The 19488-nt window shown below is 50.3% G+C and overlaps 1 protein-coding gene across 1 annotated transcript; it reads left to right on the top strand.

Moving 5' to 3' along the window:
• GINS4 (GINS complex subunit 4) lies at positions 4756-18824 on the top strand. Its single transcript, XM_005698886.3, has 8 exons — positions 4756-4933; positions 5849-5963; positions 10547-10633; positions 11711-11824; positions 14874-14971; positions 15118-15206; positions 17589-17679; positions 17771-18824. The coding sequence occupies exons 2-8, from the start codon at positions 5868-5870 to the stop codon at positions 17865-17867; spliced, it is 672 nt and encodes a 223-aa protein (XP_005698943.2). The 5' UTR covers positions 4756-4933; positions 5849-5867; the 3' UTR covers positions 17868-18824.

Here is a 19488-nt window from a genome sequence, read left to right as displayed (position 1 = left end):
GAGCTGGAGGGTGTGTCTGCGCCGGAAACTAGAGACACTTTAAGACCAAACTAAAGAAAGACCTCACCGGGCTCCTCCAAGGGAGCAGGTAGGAGAACAGAGCTTTAACATTTGTGCTCACTTGTTTTTCTTTTTGGTTTAGTTAAACAATATTACCAAGCCACATCATTCTTGAAACCATGATCTCAAAACTTAGAAGAGATTAGAAAAATTTATATTTTTATTGGAAACATACAGGGGTTAATTTTTTAATATTTATTTCTATTTATTTATTTGGCTGTGCCAGGTCTTCCTTGTGGCGTGTGGGTTCTAGTTCCCCGACCGAGGAATCAAATCCAGGGCCTCCTGCATTGGGAGGAGATTCTGTGTTGGGAGCACAGAATCTTAGCCCCCGGACCACCGGGGAAGTCCCAATATGGGTTAACTTAATGTGCTTAAAGGCGGGGTTTGGATAAGGGACAAGGAGCTAAAGTCTGAGAGTAAAAAAAGAAATAGAAATATCGAGCACTGCCCAGATTTTACATTTTTCAGGGCTCTGGCCTCCTGAGTTTTCTAAGCATCTCAGTCACACAAGTGGGTGTGGGGTTTTACCATTGGCCAGAAAAATAGTTACGAATTCACCAGTCAACAGCTTTCTTTGTGAGGCTAAAATGATGCTGCACTTGAAAATGCAAGTTTCCTAATCTTTTCCTAATCTTCGTCCAAGTTTTCATTCATTCAGACGATCAGGGGTACACTCTACTTAAGGAATACACTCCCCAAGCCTTCATGCCTTGCTTCTTACAGTACTGAAAACAAAAATTCAGAGGAAGGAAACATTGAGAAACAGCTGTTGACCAAATGAGCAAGGGCAGTGATGATATCTGAACAATACTGGTGGTATCGCCTTGTATTTAGAAAGTGTCTTTCTCCAGAAAAGATCACAGTACTGTATAAACATGTATATTTTGTCTTTTATCCTTAGTGATTGAAAAAATTAGGTCCATTCTTATTAATGTGTGTTAATGTATGGCTATTTCTTATACCTATTTTGGCTGTTTCCATTTACCATGCTTTAACTGCAATGAATTCCTTCACTGAGCAGTATCTAGAAATTGCACTGACTTTCTTCATCTGTCTAGGGTCCTATTTTCTATATCCTCTTCACCTTTGGGCAGTACCTTCTTTCTGCTTTTGCTATGTTGGTAGCTTCATGTTTTACCAGTCTGAATTCATGTTGGCATCTTCATCTTTTTCTTCCTTCCTTCCTCTCTTTCTTCATTTTTGGCTGCATCGGGACCAGTTGTAACACACGAGATCTTTTGTTGAGAATCAAGAGCTTCTCTTCAGTTGTAGTGCATGGGTTCTAGAGCGTAGGCTCAGCAGATGCCACACACAGGCTTAGTTGCAACCCCAAACCCCACATGTAGGATCTTAGTTCCCAGACCAGGGATCCAACTAGCATCCCTTGCGCTGGAAGGCGGATTCTTAACCACTAGACCACCAGGGAAGTCCCTCATCTTGCTTTTTGAATCATCAGAACTTGCCTATAAATTCTGTCCTCCAATTCCATGTATCACCACCAAACTTCACCCTCCTGCTATGGTAACTTATGTAACTCCCTTTTTTACGTGATCATTTTCATGAAACACGTTCCATCTGCACAGCTATGTAATTATTTTTAAAATAATTATTTTTTAAAGCTTCTTGACACTGGGGATGCATGCACTAGATGTTCCTGACTTTTCCTTCTACATAGTGTAACTTAAGACGTGTCTTTTTCTCCCATCTTCCTGAACGTCACAGGCCAACTTTCCCACCATAAGTCTGTGCTGCTCCTTTAGATTCTCTTTGGATGGCTCCTTAAATGCTCCTTCTTTACCCATCAATAGAAGAAATCTTTCTCTGGGAACTCATTTTACTCCAAAGTTATTTTATCTGATGAATATCAGTTGGAATCAAAGATCATAGATGCAAAAAGGGGCCCCGATCTTGTATCTTTCCCTCTGCCTTCTTGTTCTCCCTTAGGCAATGCAACTGATCGAAGCCCAAAGAAGTGATGTGTCCCAGGTCACGGCTCTAAGAAGTAAGGAAGCAGGAGCTGGATACCAGCTCCCCAGAGGAGGTCCCTTGGGACTGGGGAGGCAGCTGGCACCAGAGATGAGAAGTCTCTGAGTAAGCAATTGGTACTTGGACTGAAAAGTTATTGGCATGCTTGTACCCCAACCCATAATAGTTACAGAATATTTTAAAAGACCATTGAAGGGAATTCCCTGGTGGTCCCTGGAATTCCACTATTTCACTGCAGAGGTTGAGAGTTTGATCCCTGGTAAGGGAGCTGAGATCCTGAAATCTGCACTGCTTGGCCAATTTTTAAAAAAATGACTGTTGAAAAGCTATGCAGGAATGAGAATTATGGAAGAGTAGGATTATGCTCAGAGACTATTGTTCCAGTCACCTGAGGCTGATTAAAAACCACCCAAGGGGACTTCGCTGCAGGCACAATGAATGAGTTTGCCTGCCAATGCAGGGGAGATGGCGGGTTCAATCCCTGGTCTGGGAAGATCCTACATGCTAAGCCCGTGTGCTACAACTACTGAGCCTGTGCTCCAGAGCGCAGGAGCCATAACCACTGAGTCCACGTACCTAGAGCCCGTTCTCCGCAACAGGAGAAGTCACTGCAATGAGAAGCCTGCACATTGCAACTAGAGAAAGCCCACGTGCAGGAATGAAGACCCAGTGCAACCAGAAAGAAATAAAAAAATAAAGAAAAAACCCCAAAAAACTTAGAGCCTTAAAACATCCCTATTTTGCTCACAAATCTGCAAGCTGAGCAGAGTCCTGCAGGGATGTCTGGTCCCTGCTCTCTCAGGGTCAGCTGGGGTCTCTCAAAGCCTAGAGCTAGAACAACCGTCTGAAGGCTCACCCAATTTGGAGTTCCGGAGGACAGAACAGCTGGGGCTCCTCACACACATCAGGAGCTATGTGATCTCTGCATGTGGACCTTTCACGGCAGCCACGGGAAAGCCAGACATCCTACCTGTCCCTGTCCCTTCCCAGGGGACACAGCTCAAGAAAGCTGGTAGAAGCTGCACCAACGGTCATGACTCACCTCCAGAAGCCAGGCAGCATCACTTCAGCCCTGTTCTCTCGGTCCAGCAGGTACAAAGTTCTTCCCAGCCTGAAGAAGAGAGATCATATCCACTCCTGGGCATATATCTGGGCAAAATGATGTTGAAAAAGATACCACATACCCTTACGTTCATAGAAGCACTATTTGCAAGAGCCAAGGCATGGAACAACCTAATGTCCATTGACAGCTGATTGGATAAAGAAGATGTGGTACATAGATACAGTGGAATATGACTCAGCCATGAAAAAGAATGAAATAACGCCATTTGTAGCAACACGCATGAACCTAGAGATGATCACACTAAGCAAGTCAGACACAGAAAGAAACACCATGTGATATCACTTATATGTGCAGTCTAAAATGAGACTCACACACATAGAGAACAGATTTGCCAAGGGAAAGGAGGGGTGTGGGAGTTATGGAGTGGGACTTTGGAGTTAGCAGATGCAAACTGTTATACACAGGATGGATAAACAGCAAGGTCCTACTGTATAGCACAGGGAACCCTATTTAACATCCTGTGATAAACCGTAATAGAAAACAATATGGGGAAGAATGTATACATAGGCATAACTGAGTCACTTTGCTGTACAGCAGAAAGTAACACAACATTGTAAGTCAACTATACTTCAACAAAATAATAACATTTTTTTTAAAAGGAGGAGAGATTACAAACTCCATCTCTGGATGGAGACATGTCAGCAGTCATGTTGCTGTAAAAAGACTTCAGGATGAGATGGATATCAGAGCAGCTCTCTGGGGAAAACACAACCTTCTACAACTGAAAACCACTGAATCACCAACCAGTGAAACAGAGTTGAAAGGGACTTGGGAAAGGTCATCATGTGTCACTAGCAGGACTCATTCTGTAAGACACAGCTCAAAGGGCCCTTCGCTTGGAATCCGTCTTTATGTATCTGTGTATGTGTATGTGTGTATGCGCGTACTTTTGCCCTACAGTCAAGGCAGAAGGCATAAACTGTAAACGTCAACCTAGAGAGCAGCTGGGATTGTCTAAAGCAATGGCTCTCCAAGGTCATCTGTATCAGAATCATCTGATGAGCCAAGTCTGTTGAACTCCCCCCACCCACACACCCATTTCTGATTTCACAGGTCTGGGTTGGCCCTGAGAACTTCCATTTCTCAGGGGTCCCAGCCCGATTTGTTGCTGGTGGTCTTGAACCGCATTTTAAGAACCAGTCGCCTAAAGGCTTTCAGAGCCGGCTGTGTGTGTGTGTGTGTGTGTAGCCGCAGCCCCGGCAGAGACGCGGGAGCCAGAAGTGTGGAGAAGACGACCCTAGATGTGGAAGCGGCCTGATCTAACACACACAGCGCACCTCCCTGCCGCCCGGGCTCGGCCAGAGGACACGCGGGCGCCGGAGCCGGGTGGCGCGAAGGCTCATGCAGCCCGAGTCCTCAGCCGCGGGGGCCGGGCGCCCCCTGCCGACGGCCCATGGGCTGTGCGAGCCGGGGCCGCACGCCGGACCCTGGCAGGGGTGGGCGGGGCTCAGTCGGACCCGCCCCCCGCCGCCTCCATTCGGGAAGGGGCGGGGAGAGCGGGCCGCGGACACGCAGGCCCCGCCCCGGTGGGCGGGGCTGCCTGGCCGTGATTGGACAGCGTCTCTAGTGCGCGGTGACGTTGCGCCTGGACAGGAAGTGTCCGAGAGGAGCGCGGGAGCTGTGAAGTGAACGCTCTGGTCTGTTCGGGAAGCGGCTCGCGCCAAGCGTTTCGCGGCCGGTTGCTCCTCCGGCTGCTTCCCGCGAGCCTCCGGGCGTCGCTGCCCGCCGATTCAGAGGGCCTCGCAGCCTGCCCCGACCCGGGTGAGCGTCCGCGTGGGCCCACTGGAAGGGCGCTCGCCGCGTGTGTGTCTGTGTGTCCGTGTCTGTGTCTGTGTGTGTGTGTTCGCGTCTCGGGGTAGGCGGTGACGCTATGCCCGCGACGCCAGGAGGGGAGCGGGGAGGAATGTGCTTTCGGAATCCCTAAGGCTCCAAGAAAGCTGAGCGCTGAAGAATTGATGCTTTTGAAGTGTGATGTTGGAGAAGACTCTTGAGAGTCCCTTGAACTGCAAAGAGATCCAACCAGTCCATCCTAAAGAAAAGCAGTCCTGGGTGTTCATTGGAAGATGCTGGGAAAGATTGAAGGCGGGAGAAGAAGGGGAGACAGAGGATAAGATGGTTGGATGGCATCACCAACTCAATGGACATGAGTTTGGGTAAACTCCGGGAATTGGTGATGGACAGGGAGGCCTGGCATGCTGCAGTCCATGGGGTCTCAGAGTCGGACACGACTGAGCGACTGAACTGACTGAATTGACTGAGGCCCCAAGGATGCGACCTCGTCTCCATCACCCATCTTCCTAAGCCTCTGGGTCACTGACTGGCCAGGTCATTGTGTCCCCAGCCCTGAGAGGTGCCGTGATTAATATTAGAGCCGAAGCCAGCGCAGCCGCTGCGCAAAGGACCTCCTCCTGGAAGGCAAACACATGTGATTGGTGCTCCATTCAGCCAGCAGGTGGAAACCCTTGTAAGGACTGACCGCTTTGAGAAATTGATCCCTGACCTAAGATTTGAAGGAAGAGGCAACCCATTACAAAACCAAAGCCAGTGAACTCTCTGGCCACTGCCAAAGAGCGTCTACAACCCATGTAAACCTTTCTTTTTCCCAGGTACAATAGTTGCGTGTTCTTGCAAGTAAATACAAACACACAGCATAGTATGGGTTCTTTTATTTACTAGGTTCCTGGTTTCAGAGAAGATGGCAGAGGAAGCAGACCTCTTGGGACAGGACTCTGATGGGGACAGTGAGGAGGTGGTCCTGACCCCTGCAGAGCTCATTGACCGGCTAGAGCAGGTAAGAAGCCCACACGGAATCCCCCTGCTGCAAGCACAGCCTCTTAAGCTAGTCCAACGCTGCAAATGTCAGGATTCAAGAAATGAGGGGATGGAATTCAAGGCTTCTTAGAAGAGAAGAGGCTGCGTCTTACCATCTCCACAGAAGCAGGAAGTATAGGCACAGCCAGATAGAAACATCATAATGTCCAGCACAGAATCCTCAGGTGGGTCCAGTAAAGGTTGGCTTTGGGGACAGTTACAAGAACGGTTCACAAAGCAAGGATCTACTTGGTATTTGTGGGGACTACAGAAGTGCTTGATAGAGACTTAAAAGTTCTAGAAAATGCTGAAACACCTTTAGGAGAAAACTGGTCTCATCCTTCCTTTTCCTCCAGTTTCTTTTGCCAACCATTCTGTACATTTCTACTGCTTGCCTCAGATCACTCCTGGGGTGTTTCTCCTTTTAGTCATAGTCACTGTGGTTTATTGAGTATTTCTTGTGTGTCAGGGTTCTTTATATTTCTGGTCTCATGAAGCCTTGGTAGTTGAAGGGTTCAGACTGTCTGTGTTTAAATCCCTCCATGCCCCTGGTCTGTTTTACAAATGTAGGCAGGTTGTATAGTTTGTCTCTGGCACGCCCTTGACTATAACCTGGAGGTAATGGTAGTGGCTACCTCATGGAGTTGTTGTGAGGATTGAATGACATAACGTGTGTGACGTACTGAGTGTAGACTGAGGCATGTGAAGGGCTCACTGAATGTCACCTGTGAGCAGTAATGCTCTTCACAGCCCCCTGAGGGAGGTACTATGTTATCTCTGCTTTAGAGATGAGGAAACTGAAGCTTTGCGATGAAAGGTGTAAAGGAACTTGCCAGGGTCACACGACAGCATCAGAGCCAGGTCTCTCTGATTCAGTCCACCACTGCCTTATTCCTCTCCCTGCAATTGCCCCTTTCCAGAACGCTCTTGTGTCTGTTACTTTTCGATTCTTCATTCTCCTCTGCCCTACATGCCATCTTGAGTGACGAAACCCAAGGAAGGTAATTTTAACCAGTCAGGGAAATCCCCTTATTTCTGTTCTGTATATGAGAAACCCTGGAGCAGCCAAGTGAGGCTTTCTAGTTTAATAAAAATCCTGGGGAAGGTCTTATGAAGACAGTTCATAAGTGTTAATAGGGATTTGATCAGCTTATTTGGGTTGCAATTTCCAAGTTTTAGAAACATTACATAATTTTCCCGACATCCTAATTCGTGTAGATCTCATTAGTATTGAACCAGTGCTTTCTCATATCTCAATTCTTTGTATATGCATTCTTTTCAGATGTAGTAAACAAATAAAAATCCTTCAAAAAATAAATTCTATCACAAACCTTTTTAAGAATCTAGTGAAAACTCTGGCGCTTCCTCCCAGAGCAATGCACATGTACACTCACACAGAATTGTGCATATACTATCTGGAGATTCACAGGCACCCTGAAAATTTAAAACCCAATGAGATATGACTCACACCCATCAGACGGGCAGAAATGAAAAGAGTGAACAATAGAGTGTCGGCAAGAGTGTAGAGCCTTTGGCACACTTGTAAACCCACGGTACTGAGGGAGGTAGCGTGTTATCTCCGCTTTAGAGATGAGGAAGCTGAAGCTTCGCAATGAAAGCTGTAAAGGAACTTGCCAGGGTCACACGACAGCATCAGAGCCAGGATGTGAGCCAGGTCTCTGATTCAGTCCACCTGCTGCCTTATTCCTCTCACTGCAATTGCCCCTTTCAGAACTCTCTTGTGTCTGTTACTTTACGATTCTTCATTCTCATACTTTACGATTCTTCTTCAGTACCTGCCCTCCAGTATTCTTGTTTGGAAAATTCCATGGACAGAGGAGCCTGGCGAACTACAGTCCATGGGGTGGCAGAGAGTCAGACACGACTGAGTGGCTGACACTTTCCCTTTCATACCACGGTGGATGTGTAACATGGTACTGTCACTTTAAAAAATAACGTCATTTTCTGTTGAAGAAGGCACACATATCCCATGGCCCAGTTATTACTCCTCTCAGGTGCATGCCTAGAGTAAGGCATATACACATAAAGAGGGGGGAAAAGAGTAGGAAAACGGATAAAAGCTCCTGCCGCCGCCTGGATAGCTCTCAGGAGCATGATGTAGCAGAGCAAACGATGGTTGCTAAGGAAACTACAGCTCAGACCCCTGCCAGGCTGTTGTCCAGGGCGGAGCTGGCCAGCATGCTGGCCGCACAGGCCGAGGCTCCGCAAGGGCCCGGATGCTGCCCCCCGTCCTCGGGGACAGCGGGGCCTCAGACCAATGGCTTCTGAGTGTCCTCAGGGCTCCTCGGAAGGCAACGCAAGGACGGCGGATCTGACGGCCTCGGCAGGGGGTGAGCAGGAATTGCACGCCGGGGCCCGAGGCTCTCCTGCAGTGATGCCCTGTGGACAGCCGCTGGGAGGGGTGGCCTCGGGGGTGGCCCGACCGGCCACTGGTGAGCACGGCTCCAGGAGCCCGTGTAGGATACTCCTGAATGCTTGTGGAAAAAGGATTTCAAACTTATTGCCTAAGACGCAGTTCCCCGTCTTCACGGTCATGGTCGTGTGAGTTTGCTAAGGCTGCCTAACGAGTACCGCGGGCGGGGCGGCCCGAGCAGCGGAAGCGTGTCTCCCCCCTTCTGGAGGCTCCTCTGGCGAGATCGGGGCGGACACGCTCGGTCTCCCCTGCGCCCCGCTCCTGGCCTTGGGGGCGCCTGTCTCCGTGTCCTCGCGTGCTCTTTCCTCCCCGGAGATAATTTCACACAGAGAGTGAACGTCCACGAAGAAGAGAAGGCGACTACGGACTGACCGTCGAGTCGCTCGGAATCCGCCTGCGGCTCTTCTCCTGCGGGGACACCGGCCACGTTGGGTTAGGGCGCCCCTAACGACCTCATTTTAACCTGCGCAGTTTGTCCTTCCGCAGCTTAAGTCTTGCGGGATTCTTCTCCGGCTCCTGTCTGTCTTCCTTTACCTCCCAGACTTTGCTCAGAGTCGTGTCCGTTGAGTCAGTAACGCCATCTTAACCGAACCTCTTTACAGCGCTCATCTCCAAAGACCTTCTGAGGCGCTGGGAGTTAGGACTTTAACATATAAGCTGAGCAGTGGAGGCGGGCACATTTCCTCCCAGTAGCACTGACAAACAGATTGTCGTTAAAATTTTTTCGAAGTAAGTCATTTCAAACAGAACTGGATTTTCCAGGTCTGAACTTAAACACAAGATTCTCACTAAAAATTTTGACAAGATTTTATCTGGACATTTTGTACTAGCATAAACTTCCCCTAATGTTATGTATTTTTATTACCGTGATTTCATACTGTACATGAGAAATCTCCCCAAATCTCCCTTTTACCCAGTGTACCATGCAAACATTGTCTTTTCTTGGAGTGCCCTGTCATGGGAAGGTTGTTAAGCACCGTGTAGAGATACCAACAGATGTAGTGAAATGACAGAAAATTAAACCCTAAATTCAGGTTAGTGATCACCTTTGAGGAGGGAGGGAGAGAGGCAAGGGGACGCGTAAAAAGATGGTATGCTTTAGTAAAGTTACGTGCGCTCAGCTGTTCATCGCTCGTTTATGTTATGTATTTCATAAATTTTTTTTTACCTATCCAGTATATATTAAAGTCCGTTAAAAAAAAAGAAAAACTCCTGCTGTAAGTCCTTACTGACAGTTTGATCTTTTCTCATTCATTATGCTACTTGAAAATACAGACCCTCTTTTTGGTTAGTTTTATATATCTGCAAACTATTCCAGAAGCCAAACACCTGAAAAAAAAAGAAAAAAGAAAAAATTTTGCTATAGTAGCAACATCCAGTATTTAATAATGTTTCTGGATGGTGATAACTGGAGAAACGGAGGCTGGAGGGTGTCAAAATGAATAAATGGAGCTTGCCTGGCCTGTAATTCTGAGCTATGCTAAAACTAAATTTTTTGTGATTGAAAGATAAATGCAGGTTCCTGAGTCCCCTGTGGATATTTCAGTTCCCTAAGCCTTGGTGATTTCTGAAATGTACCAAGCATCTGGGCCAGAGTCATAAATTAGGGATTTAACCTCTTCTTCCACAACTGCATAACAGATGAGTTTCCATTTTCGTCTGTGATCCTTTGTGCTCTTATGCAATTAGCAAATAACATAATCTGTATTTTTCTTGTCAACGAGATAAGGATAACTGAATCCGTTTCCTCTCAGATATTGTAGTGATAATTGAAAAAGTATTTGTAAAGTGCACCAAGCTTCAGGAAGGAAGAGATGGGAGGTTTATAGAGCTTAACTTCATCTTTCAGAATGGAAGGGTGCTAGTGCCCCCTGGTGGGCAATATCGGGTATAGACCTGTGGACACCACATGAGATTATTCTCAGCTGTAGGTGTGCTAAGGACACAGCCTTCCCACTAAAGGAAATAAAGAAGCCATCATTAAACATAACTTGTCTTCAGAGCATTCCCAGTATTTCTAACCAGTCGTTTTCTTTGCTGAGGTCGCTGTGATTTTAAGGGTATGTGGTGACTCACAGGGTTATTTTGCTCCATGGTGAGCAATGCTCTGTTTTGGCTTTGTCTCTTAGGCTTGGATGAATGAAAAGTTTGCCCCTGAGCTGCTGGAAAACAAGTCTGAAATCGTAGAATGTGTCATGGAGCAGCTGGAACACATGGTAAGCGGTGCCTGCCTCAGGGTCCAAAGGAGAGACCCTTAGGAGGTGTTTGAGTGCAGTGAAAGTCTGACAGTAAATCTGTTTTGCTGGGCCCAGCCTAGTTTGGGGTTTTTTGTTTTTTAGTTTTTTAATGTTAAATTCCTTATCTGTGTTTACAAAGCCTAAGAGCTCCTGGGAACACCTGGACGTCAGCTTCCCATGATACCCCAGGGATGTCAGCTTCTGAAAACCTGTTCTCAGCCTTCCCACGTTTGTGCATGAGAACAGCTGACAAGCACAGGGCAAGGGCTACCCCTCCCAGCCTGCCCTCCATGCCGCCAGCCCGTCGGTGCCCTCCTCGCTATGTTCCTTACCAGCCTGGCCCTGTAGCCTCTAAGTGTGTTGTGTTTAACCACAAAGTTGAATCCGACTCTCTTGTGACCCTGTGGACTGTAGTCCACCAGGCTCCTCTGTCCATGGGAGTGGGTTGACATTTCCTTCTCCAGGACATCTTCCCAACCCAAGGGTCAAACCCACGTCTCCTGCATTGGCAGGCAGATTCTTTACCACTGCGACACCAGGGAAGCCCTCTGAGTGTGTGGTCCTTGGCTTAGATGAGCCAGTTTGAGCCACTGCCAGCCTCAGGCTAGCTTTGAAACGTTGGTATTTTACAGTTTCTGAACTGGTGTTTTCACACTGCTTTTAAGACCCTTTAGACATTTCTTATCTGCTGTATTATCTAGTTTACACTTGGGTTGGAGTTCTTCGGGTTGGAGTTCTTCTGGGACCTTCTGACTGACCAAATTCAGATGCTATCGAAATGGTCTTTTTCTAAAAGTAAATGAGTAGTGCTTGTACTATGTCATGAGCTTGTGGTCACGTATTGTTTGTATAATTAAGAGATGAGAAGAAGATGAGAGCTCTTACACAGGGAGTATTTTGTCCTCCTCTGACCTAAACGTAGCCTCCAAATCCTCAGTGTTGCCAATGATGACGGTCCTTGTGGCCCGCGGGCAGACTGAACAAAAAAAATGTTCTTAGTCTTTGACTCTCGTGTTTTGTTTTCTTTTTTTCAAACTTCTTTTTCTCTCTGAACAGGAAGAAAATCTCAAAAGGGCCAAGAAGGGGGACCTGAAGGTCAGCATCCATCAGATGGAGATGGAGCGGATCCGCTTCGTCCTGAGCAGCTACCTGCGCTGTCGGCTCATGAAGGTCGGGGAGCCTGTCGTGGGCGCTGAGGGTCCTGGGTAGGGGCTGGGAGGGTCCCAGGCCTGGAAGCACTGCCCAGACCCCACTTCAGGGGAGCCAGAGTCAAGACGGCGAGGCGACAGATTGTCCTGGAGGAGCGGATGCAAGGCTTGGGTGGTGGTCGGCCTCCTCCTCTGGGGACACTTTCAGTCTGTCTGCTGCGAGAATGGCGCCCCCTGGAGTGACCGCGGGGCAGTGCTGAGGGTGGCGGTGTTGGCAGCGGCTGAACAAAGACTACTGGCCAGAGGGGACCTAGTTCTGAGAATTGTTTTACGTGCCGTTCAGGCAGTGTCTTGTGGACGGTGATAATCACATTCAGCTGTATCTCACTTACCAAAACGGAACTGCAAAACATGCTTACTCAGTGTTTTGTATGATGTCTGTTTTAACCCTGGGAGGTTCTTACCTCCTTGAAGATTCTTCTCATTTGGTTCCACTTGTCCTCTTAGTTACGACAAAGCAAATACGGCTAATTCTTGACCAGCACAGGTGTGAACCGCGCCAGTCCACCAATACACGGATCTTTTTTAGTAAATATGTGCTATAACGTGGTCCGCAGTTGACGTGTCTGCGGGTGCAGAGCCTTGGATACGGAGCACCGACTGTGAGGTTATTCAAGGAGGTGGGGTCGAAGGTGTGGTTCCCCCAACCCCCCTGTTGTTCAGGGATCACCACGATCCCTGATGTACCATCTTCCACGTGCGGTCACTTCCGATTCCGAGGACCGCTCACAAAGGCTCCTCGGAGTCCTCTCAGTTAAACATTTCAGCCATTTATTTCCCTTAACTCTCCTGGTCTCTTCCCTAAAACATTTGTCAGTATCCTCCTTAAATTATCCCACCTGTAACAGAACATGGACTTCCTCTTGGCACTTGGTCGCTTGTGTGAACAGCAGGATGGTCACTTCCCTTCTCCTGGACATGAGACTGGGAGTAATGCCACCCAGGGTCACATGGCGCCTCTGATGGCGACAGCCTGGGTTCATTCTGCACTCACCGTGAGTGCCAGCCTCTTATGTAATTTTTCAGCTGTCGTGACTATTACCCCTTCCTGTCACTCTCCTATGTTTGTGTGGCTTGATTATTGACCTTCCGTGTGGGGCTCAAAACTTGTCCCTCTTAAGCTCCTTATTAAGTTGGGCAGTTCGCTGGTCTCTGGACCTCGATCTTGTCACCGAGTTTATTCATTACCTCAGCAAGTTTGATGAGTGTGTCGTCAGAGGTCTTACCTGGCTCGTTAATAGGACTGGGCCAGAGTTAGCCTGTCCCCTGGGCCTTCCCCGAGGGTCAGCTTCCATCACTAAACCGGTGTTCAGTCGTTTATGAGTCTCTAGTCTCTACTGTCACCGGTCTCCCCGCCCCTGCTCCAGCCTGTCCACAGAGGCATCAGAGACAATGCCGCATGTGTGGAGCAAGCTGAGACACACAGCCTGCCTCTCCCCACCTTCAGCTGCCAGGCCGCTCGGTTTTCTGTGTGTGTGGTTGGGTGAATCCTCTTCACGGTCACCAGTCACTTTCCTTTGAGTTCACAAACCATCTTTTCCAGTATGTATTCAAATACGACAACACGTACGACGTGAAGGATCCTGAAGGAGGGGGATCTGTGTTGACGATCCCCCTCCTCCTTTGTATATTTGAAAATCAGGAAACGCGCCTGCCTCTTATCTTTCCCATCCCTTCTGAGCTCGGGGACTCTGAGATTCTGAAATGGCAAGCATTCTAGTGCAGCAGCAGTGGCGGTCGGCGTGAAGACGGGAGACGCGCTCAGGCCCCATACACGTGTGAATTTAACTCCTCCTGCAAGGCCGTGGTCCTGAGCCGGAAGACCTCACCCCTTTGAGGATAAACGCTGCCTCCTCTCAGCCTTCAGCTCCTCCTCACTTTTGCTTGCAAGGCGTTTCCCTGGCCGAGGTGATCTTGACAGCCTTGACTCCGAACAAGAGGCTGCCCTTCCTGGTTCCTGACCACGCACCTCTCCAGCTTTTGGCTCTGTTGTTGTCCTTTTTCCTGGTAGTCCTTAGCGTTTTTCAAAGCCTCACCCGTTTGTGGACTTTCTCCTTGCCAGTTATATTCTTTGATTCAAGCGTGACTCCTCTGCAGCTCATATGTTCTGTGTCTGTCTGTCCCGCCCCTGTGTCTGCTTCATTTCGCAGGACACCTGTACAGCTACACAGAAATGCTGGCTGACAGCCCCATCCTGCCTCTTAAACTCCATTTCCACTTGTCTCTCCAGAGTTTCCTTCATGAAACCCTTTCACCCTTTTTAAACTGTCTTCCTTTTTCCAGCCCTGGTCTTCCCTCCGAATTCTCTGAAACCTGCCTTCTTGAAGTGTGGCAGGTAGGTCTTATGATTAGCAAGAAGCTCAACCATGAAGACCCACTTTTTTTTTTCCCCTCTTTTTTTGGCCGCACGTGGTATGCGGGATCCTAGTTCCCCGACCAGGGATCAAACCTGCGCCCCTTGCAGTGGAAGCAGGAGTCTTAACCGGTGGACCGCCAGGGAAGCCCCCAGTCTTGCCTTTTTAGTTACTTATTTTTGACTCTGCTGGTTCTTCACTGCTGTGCAGGCCGTTCTCTAGTTGTGGAGACTGGGGGCTGCTCTCCACTTGCTGTTCGAGGGCCCCTCATTGCAGTGGCTTCTCTTGTCGCAGAGCAGGGGCTCTAAGACTCGAGAGCTTCAGTAGCCCGTGGGCTCAGTAGTTGCAGCTCCCAGGCTCTAGAGCCACAAGCTCAACAGTTGTGGCACCCGGGCTTAGCTGCCCCGCAGCATGTGGGATCTTCCTGGACCAGGGATCGAACCTGTGTCTCCTGCGTTTTGGCAGGCAGATTCTTTACCACTGAACCACCGGAGAAGCCCAAGACTCATCATTTTTAAAGTCACTTTCTAGCTTAACCTCCGCCTGTTTCAGGAGACTTGTCTGTGTGCCGCTGGAATCAGACAAGACCTTTGATGACCCACTTTATCAAGCTAACTGATAGCATGAAGCATTGACAGGTGTTTCCTGTCCCTGCAGATAGAGAAGTTTTTCCCTCACATCCTTGAAAAGGAGAAGACCCGCCGAGAGGAGGAGCCTTCCATCCTTTCTCCGGAGGAGTTTGTCTTTGCCAAAGAGTGAGCAGGCGTGGACCCGCCTTTGTCCCCCCGGGCTTGGGAGTGTGGGTTGCATGGTTGTGTCCCTGAGGCCGGTGGCAGGGCCCCTGTTGTGGGTCTGAGGGCCCCAGCGGCTCCGCCAACGGCGTTGGGTGTGTGTGTTTCAGGTTCCTGGCTAACACAGAGACCTATCTGAAGGACACGGCCTTAAAGCACATGCCTCCCAATCTACAGAAGGTGGATCTCGTGAGGACAGGTGAGCAGAACGTTCACTTCACTCTCTTCCCTCGAATGAAGGAAAATAAATGTGTAGACAGATGAGCAGAAAAGAGACAGAGAGGAAGGGTTCTGGGTTAAAAACCAAGAGTCATTAAAAGCAGGTACCAGGGTAGCCGTTTGCGGCCATGTGAGCATCACTTTTGTGTTCTTCTGGTTCGGAGGAAATTCTCCAAATACAGACTCAGCCTCGTGGCATATTCAGTTACCTCCTGGGCGTCCACGCTGTGCTGGGCTCTTTTGGGCATGGAAGCGGCCAAGGTCTCTGTTTTCTGGGCGGGGGTGGGGTGGGTGGGAGGGACAGCCTTCCCTTCACAGATTCCAGCTGTGCAGGGCCTGTCTCCCTCTTCTGAGGGTGAGGAGAGGATGTTAGCCAGGAGGCTACGAGGCCTCCAGGGCTCCCTCAGGGCTCCTGATCTTTATTTGTGAGCAATTTCCAGGCTGTGGAAAGGGGAACAGGACTGAGGTGGAAAGAGGGGAGGCACAGCCGTCACCCCTTCACTCAGGCCCCCCAAGAGTCTCCTGAGCCGAGGGGCAGGGGCCCTGGCGGTAACTCCTGAGGTCGGCTCAGCCAGCGGGCCCCTGGCACGTGGGCTCCAGTCCACACCTCATCTTTGCCAGCTCCCTGTCTCCACGCAGGACCTCCCAGGGGGCCTGGAGTCCAGGCTCACAAACTGAGGCTAGGATAGCCCACCCTTGAATGTTCCCTGCCAACTATGTCTCTCCCCGACCCAGTCTGGGGGCCACGCTGTGAGCCCTGCTCCAGGGGGCTGGTGACTTAGCTCTGGCCTCCATACTCAGTACTGCCGTCAGGGTGCCTGAACAGCAGGCGTGTTTTCTCACGCAGATCCAGAGGCCAGAGTCGATGGTCAAGGCGTGCTGACAGTGTGGGGCTCGGCCTGCAGGTGGCTGCCTGCCCCCCCCCACCAGACACACACTCTGGTGTCTGTGCCTCTTCTTATCGGGACACCAGTCAGGTTGGATTAGGGCCCCACCTTAACAGCTTCATTTTTAGCCCTTTAAAGGCCGGGTCTCCAAATCTATTCTGTTCTGAAGTTCTGGGGCTCAGGGCTTCAACATGTAAATTTGAGGGGACACAATTCCAGGAGCAAGCCCAGCCCAGGCAGGGTTTGTGGAACTCTGAACTGGTCATTTTGGAAAACCTGCCTGAGGGACACAGAAGGCCCAGTCCCTGTCCAGTTCGCCTCTTTGTCTGTACGTTTGAGTGGAGTGGGGGCCACGAACCTCATCCCTGCCCAGCGCTATCTGTCGTGTCCATTGGATTCAAGCAGCTGGGAACCGCCGATGGGCCTGCATCGATTCCTGAGCTGGCCCAGGACGTTGTCCAGGAGCTCCTTCTGCTCGATTCTGGTCAGCACCTTCTGACACTCAAGCATTGCTTGCCTTGGGTCCCTTCCAAAGACCAGAGCCAGGCTCCTAGGACTGGAGCTGTGCAGGGGGCAGCCTGCCCTGGGGAGATCAGAGCCTGGCTCACTTAGCCCAGATGCCCCGAGTCCCCTCAGGCCCCTGGAGCATGGAAACCCTGCTGGCAGGGTTGGGGAAGGTTGTCGTAACCTAACATCCTTTGAGGGTTTCCTCGAATCAGCACCTGCCCAGTGGGCCCAGCTGACTCTGCTGAAGTTGGAGTCTCTGGAGGTCCAGAACCCAGAAGCAGCCCAGGGGACCCGTGCCTGACTTTTACAGCCAGTTATCCTCAGCCCTCTCAGTGGATAGGGAACCACAGGCAGCCCCACACCTGAGCTGGGCCCTGAACGCTGAGTGGTCCAGCAGGTTCTCCGGACCCCACTGCGTGGTAGGGCCTCTGCTGGCAGTGCAGGGCTAGAGGAGCAGCCGCTCTGGGCTCTTCCTAACGAGGTGTGGCTGGTGGAGGAGGAAGGGCAGCTTAACCTGTGATCAACGGAGGGACATGGAGGGGAGCTTCCAGCGGTGGCCTGGGTTCCTCAGCCTGACGTCCAAGGCTATCACCGTGTGACCCCATCTCCCTGACATCCTGGCCTCCCGCCCTCTCCACAGATCTACTTTCTGGCTCCGTTCACATGCTGTGTCCTCCTGAGACTCTTGAGCGTGTTTCTCTCCAGTGGTCCTTGCTCCTTCCTCCCAGGCTTCCACTCATCTCAAGACCTCTCCCCTTGTCCAGCGAGCAGGTGCTGAGTGAGACTGTGGGAAGTAGGCTGATTCTAGAAGGAGCCCAGATCTCTCCTCAAATCCCTGCAACAACTGCCTCCCTACCATGCTTTCTATCAAGGGTCCCTTCGTGATTGAGGCAGTTAATCTCAGCAGCTCTTCCCTCTTGCTCTTATTAGCTGAGCATTTGCTGATGACATTACCGTTCTTCTGGCAGTTCCCAAACCAGACCTAGACGCATACGTGTTTCTAAGAGTGAAAGAGCGACAAGAAAACATCCTGGTGGAACCGGAATCAGACGAGCAGAGGTGAGTGACGCCTGCGCTGCGGACAGTGGGAAACAGTCCCACCAGGGCTGCCGCCGAGCTGCGCGGGTACAGAGTTCCCTTCCTTTTCCAGGGACTACGTGATCGACTTGGAGGAGGGCTCACAGCACTTGATCCGATACAGAACCATCGCACCCCTGGTTGCTTCTGGGGCCATACAGCTAATTTAAAACCAGAAATAACTACCCGAGAAATGAGGCCATGGGACCTTAGAAGACACATTTTTGGAAACCCTGCATGCCACCCCGTGCCAAGGACAGCAGCGATCTCGGTGGTGCTGTGGGTCCCTGGGCCGTGGAGATCTGCTCAGAGCAGCCCCCTTACTTGTCCTCAGCTCTGCCACTCCAGCCAGAATCAGCAGATGATGCTGCCACTGTGCTGATCTTGCTGCCGGAGTCACTGAAACCCCCTTGATGGTGATGTTTGAACTGAGGAAAGTGAGGCCGGGGCAGTTGACAGAAAGCCATCACTGTCTGTGATGAGGGGACCCGTGAGCCCGACCCAACAGCGCCAGGAGCATGCGCTCAACCCTCCTGGCAGGAAGAGTGTAAATAGCTTCAACCGCCTGGCCGCCCTTTGTGGAAGTCACTGACTCGTGTAAACTCACCTTCTGGAACCTCTCCTCTTGGACTTAGAGCTAACCTGTGTCACGCTTAGCTGAGCCTCACAACCCAACCAATAAACTATTATTAGATCTGGGTTTTGTGGCAGAAGGAGCAGTAGGCAGTTCCCAGCGTGTGGCCTGATGAGATGCATCCGAACCACAGCCTCGGCAGGCCAGCCTGCGGGCCATCTGCCAGCCTGGACTTGGTCAGAGCAGCAGCAGCGCTCCTGTGACCAGCGTTCACTTTCTCCAGGGAGATGGACGGAATGAAACTCAGCGAATGGGCAGTGTCACCCAGGGAGGGATGTACAGACAGCAGATGAATTGTCTTCCCTTGAAATGTGATGCAGAGGAACTGGGTTCCAGCCTTTCTTGCTCCCCAAGAAGGGAGGTTTCTGTCTGCATGATGTAGCCTGGTAGAGTAACCAGTGCGATGCTGCTGCCATCTCCAAGAGAAGACGTTCAGTGAAAGCAGGGGAGAGTGTTTTTTATTCGTTAGTAAAAGCATTTTCTATCTCATGCAGTACTTTATTTTCTCCAGAGCATTCTCACCCTTCTCAGCCATTCATTGAACAAACGTTCGGTGAGCAGAGTGTGCTGGGTACAGTCCAGTGCACTGGGGTTCCACCCAGAACGAGAGGGTCACTGCTCAGGTGGGAACAGCGCCTCGTGGAGAATCAGAATAGGGGCTCACCAGCATGCTTAGATGGGGTGCTCTGAGGGGCTCTCACTAATTTCAGCTAGTCTCACTCAGTTAGGCTGGGGTTTGAATAACAAGAAGAGGCCAGAGACACAGAGCTCAGAGGGAAGGGCTTTCTAGGCAAAGAAAAGGCAGCTTGTGCAAAGGCCCTGTGGCAGAAATGAATTCTGCCACAGTCAGTGAGGCTGGAAGGCAGTGGCACAATGGAAAGGCTGTACGTGAGGTCTGAGAAGTGGTCTGGGCCCAGATCACTTCCCACTTTGTGAGCAAGGACCCCCTGAGTGACTGAACTTAACTGAGTGATTCAATGGAGAAGGCGCTGGCGACCCACTCCAGTACCCTTGCCTGGAAAATCCCATAGATGGAGGAGCCTGGTGGGCTGCAGTTTATGGGGTCACTAAGAGTCAGACACGACTGAGCGACTTCACTTTCACTTTTCACTTTCATGCATTGGAAAAGGAAATGGCAACCCACTCCAGAGTTCTTG

This window comes from Capra hircus, chromosome 27, assembly GCF_001704415.2.
Source record: "Capra hircus breed San Clemente chromosome 27, ASM170441v1, whole genome shotgun sequence".
In the NCBI taxonomy this organism is placed as follows: domain Eukaryota; kingdom Metazoa; phylum Chordata; class Mammalia; order Artiodactyla; family Bovidae; genus Capra; species Capra hircus.
Note: the sequence above shows the minus strand (reverse complement) of the source record. Positions and strands in the feature narration are given on the sequence as shown.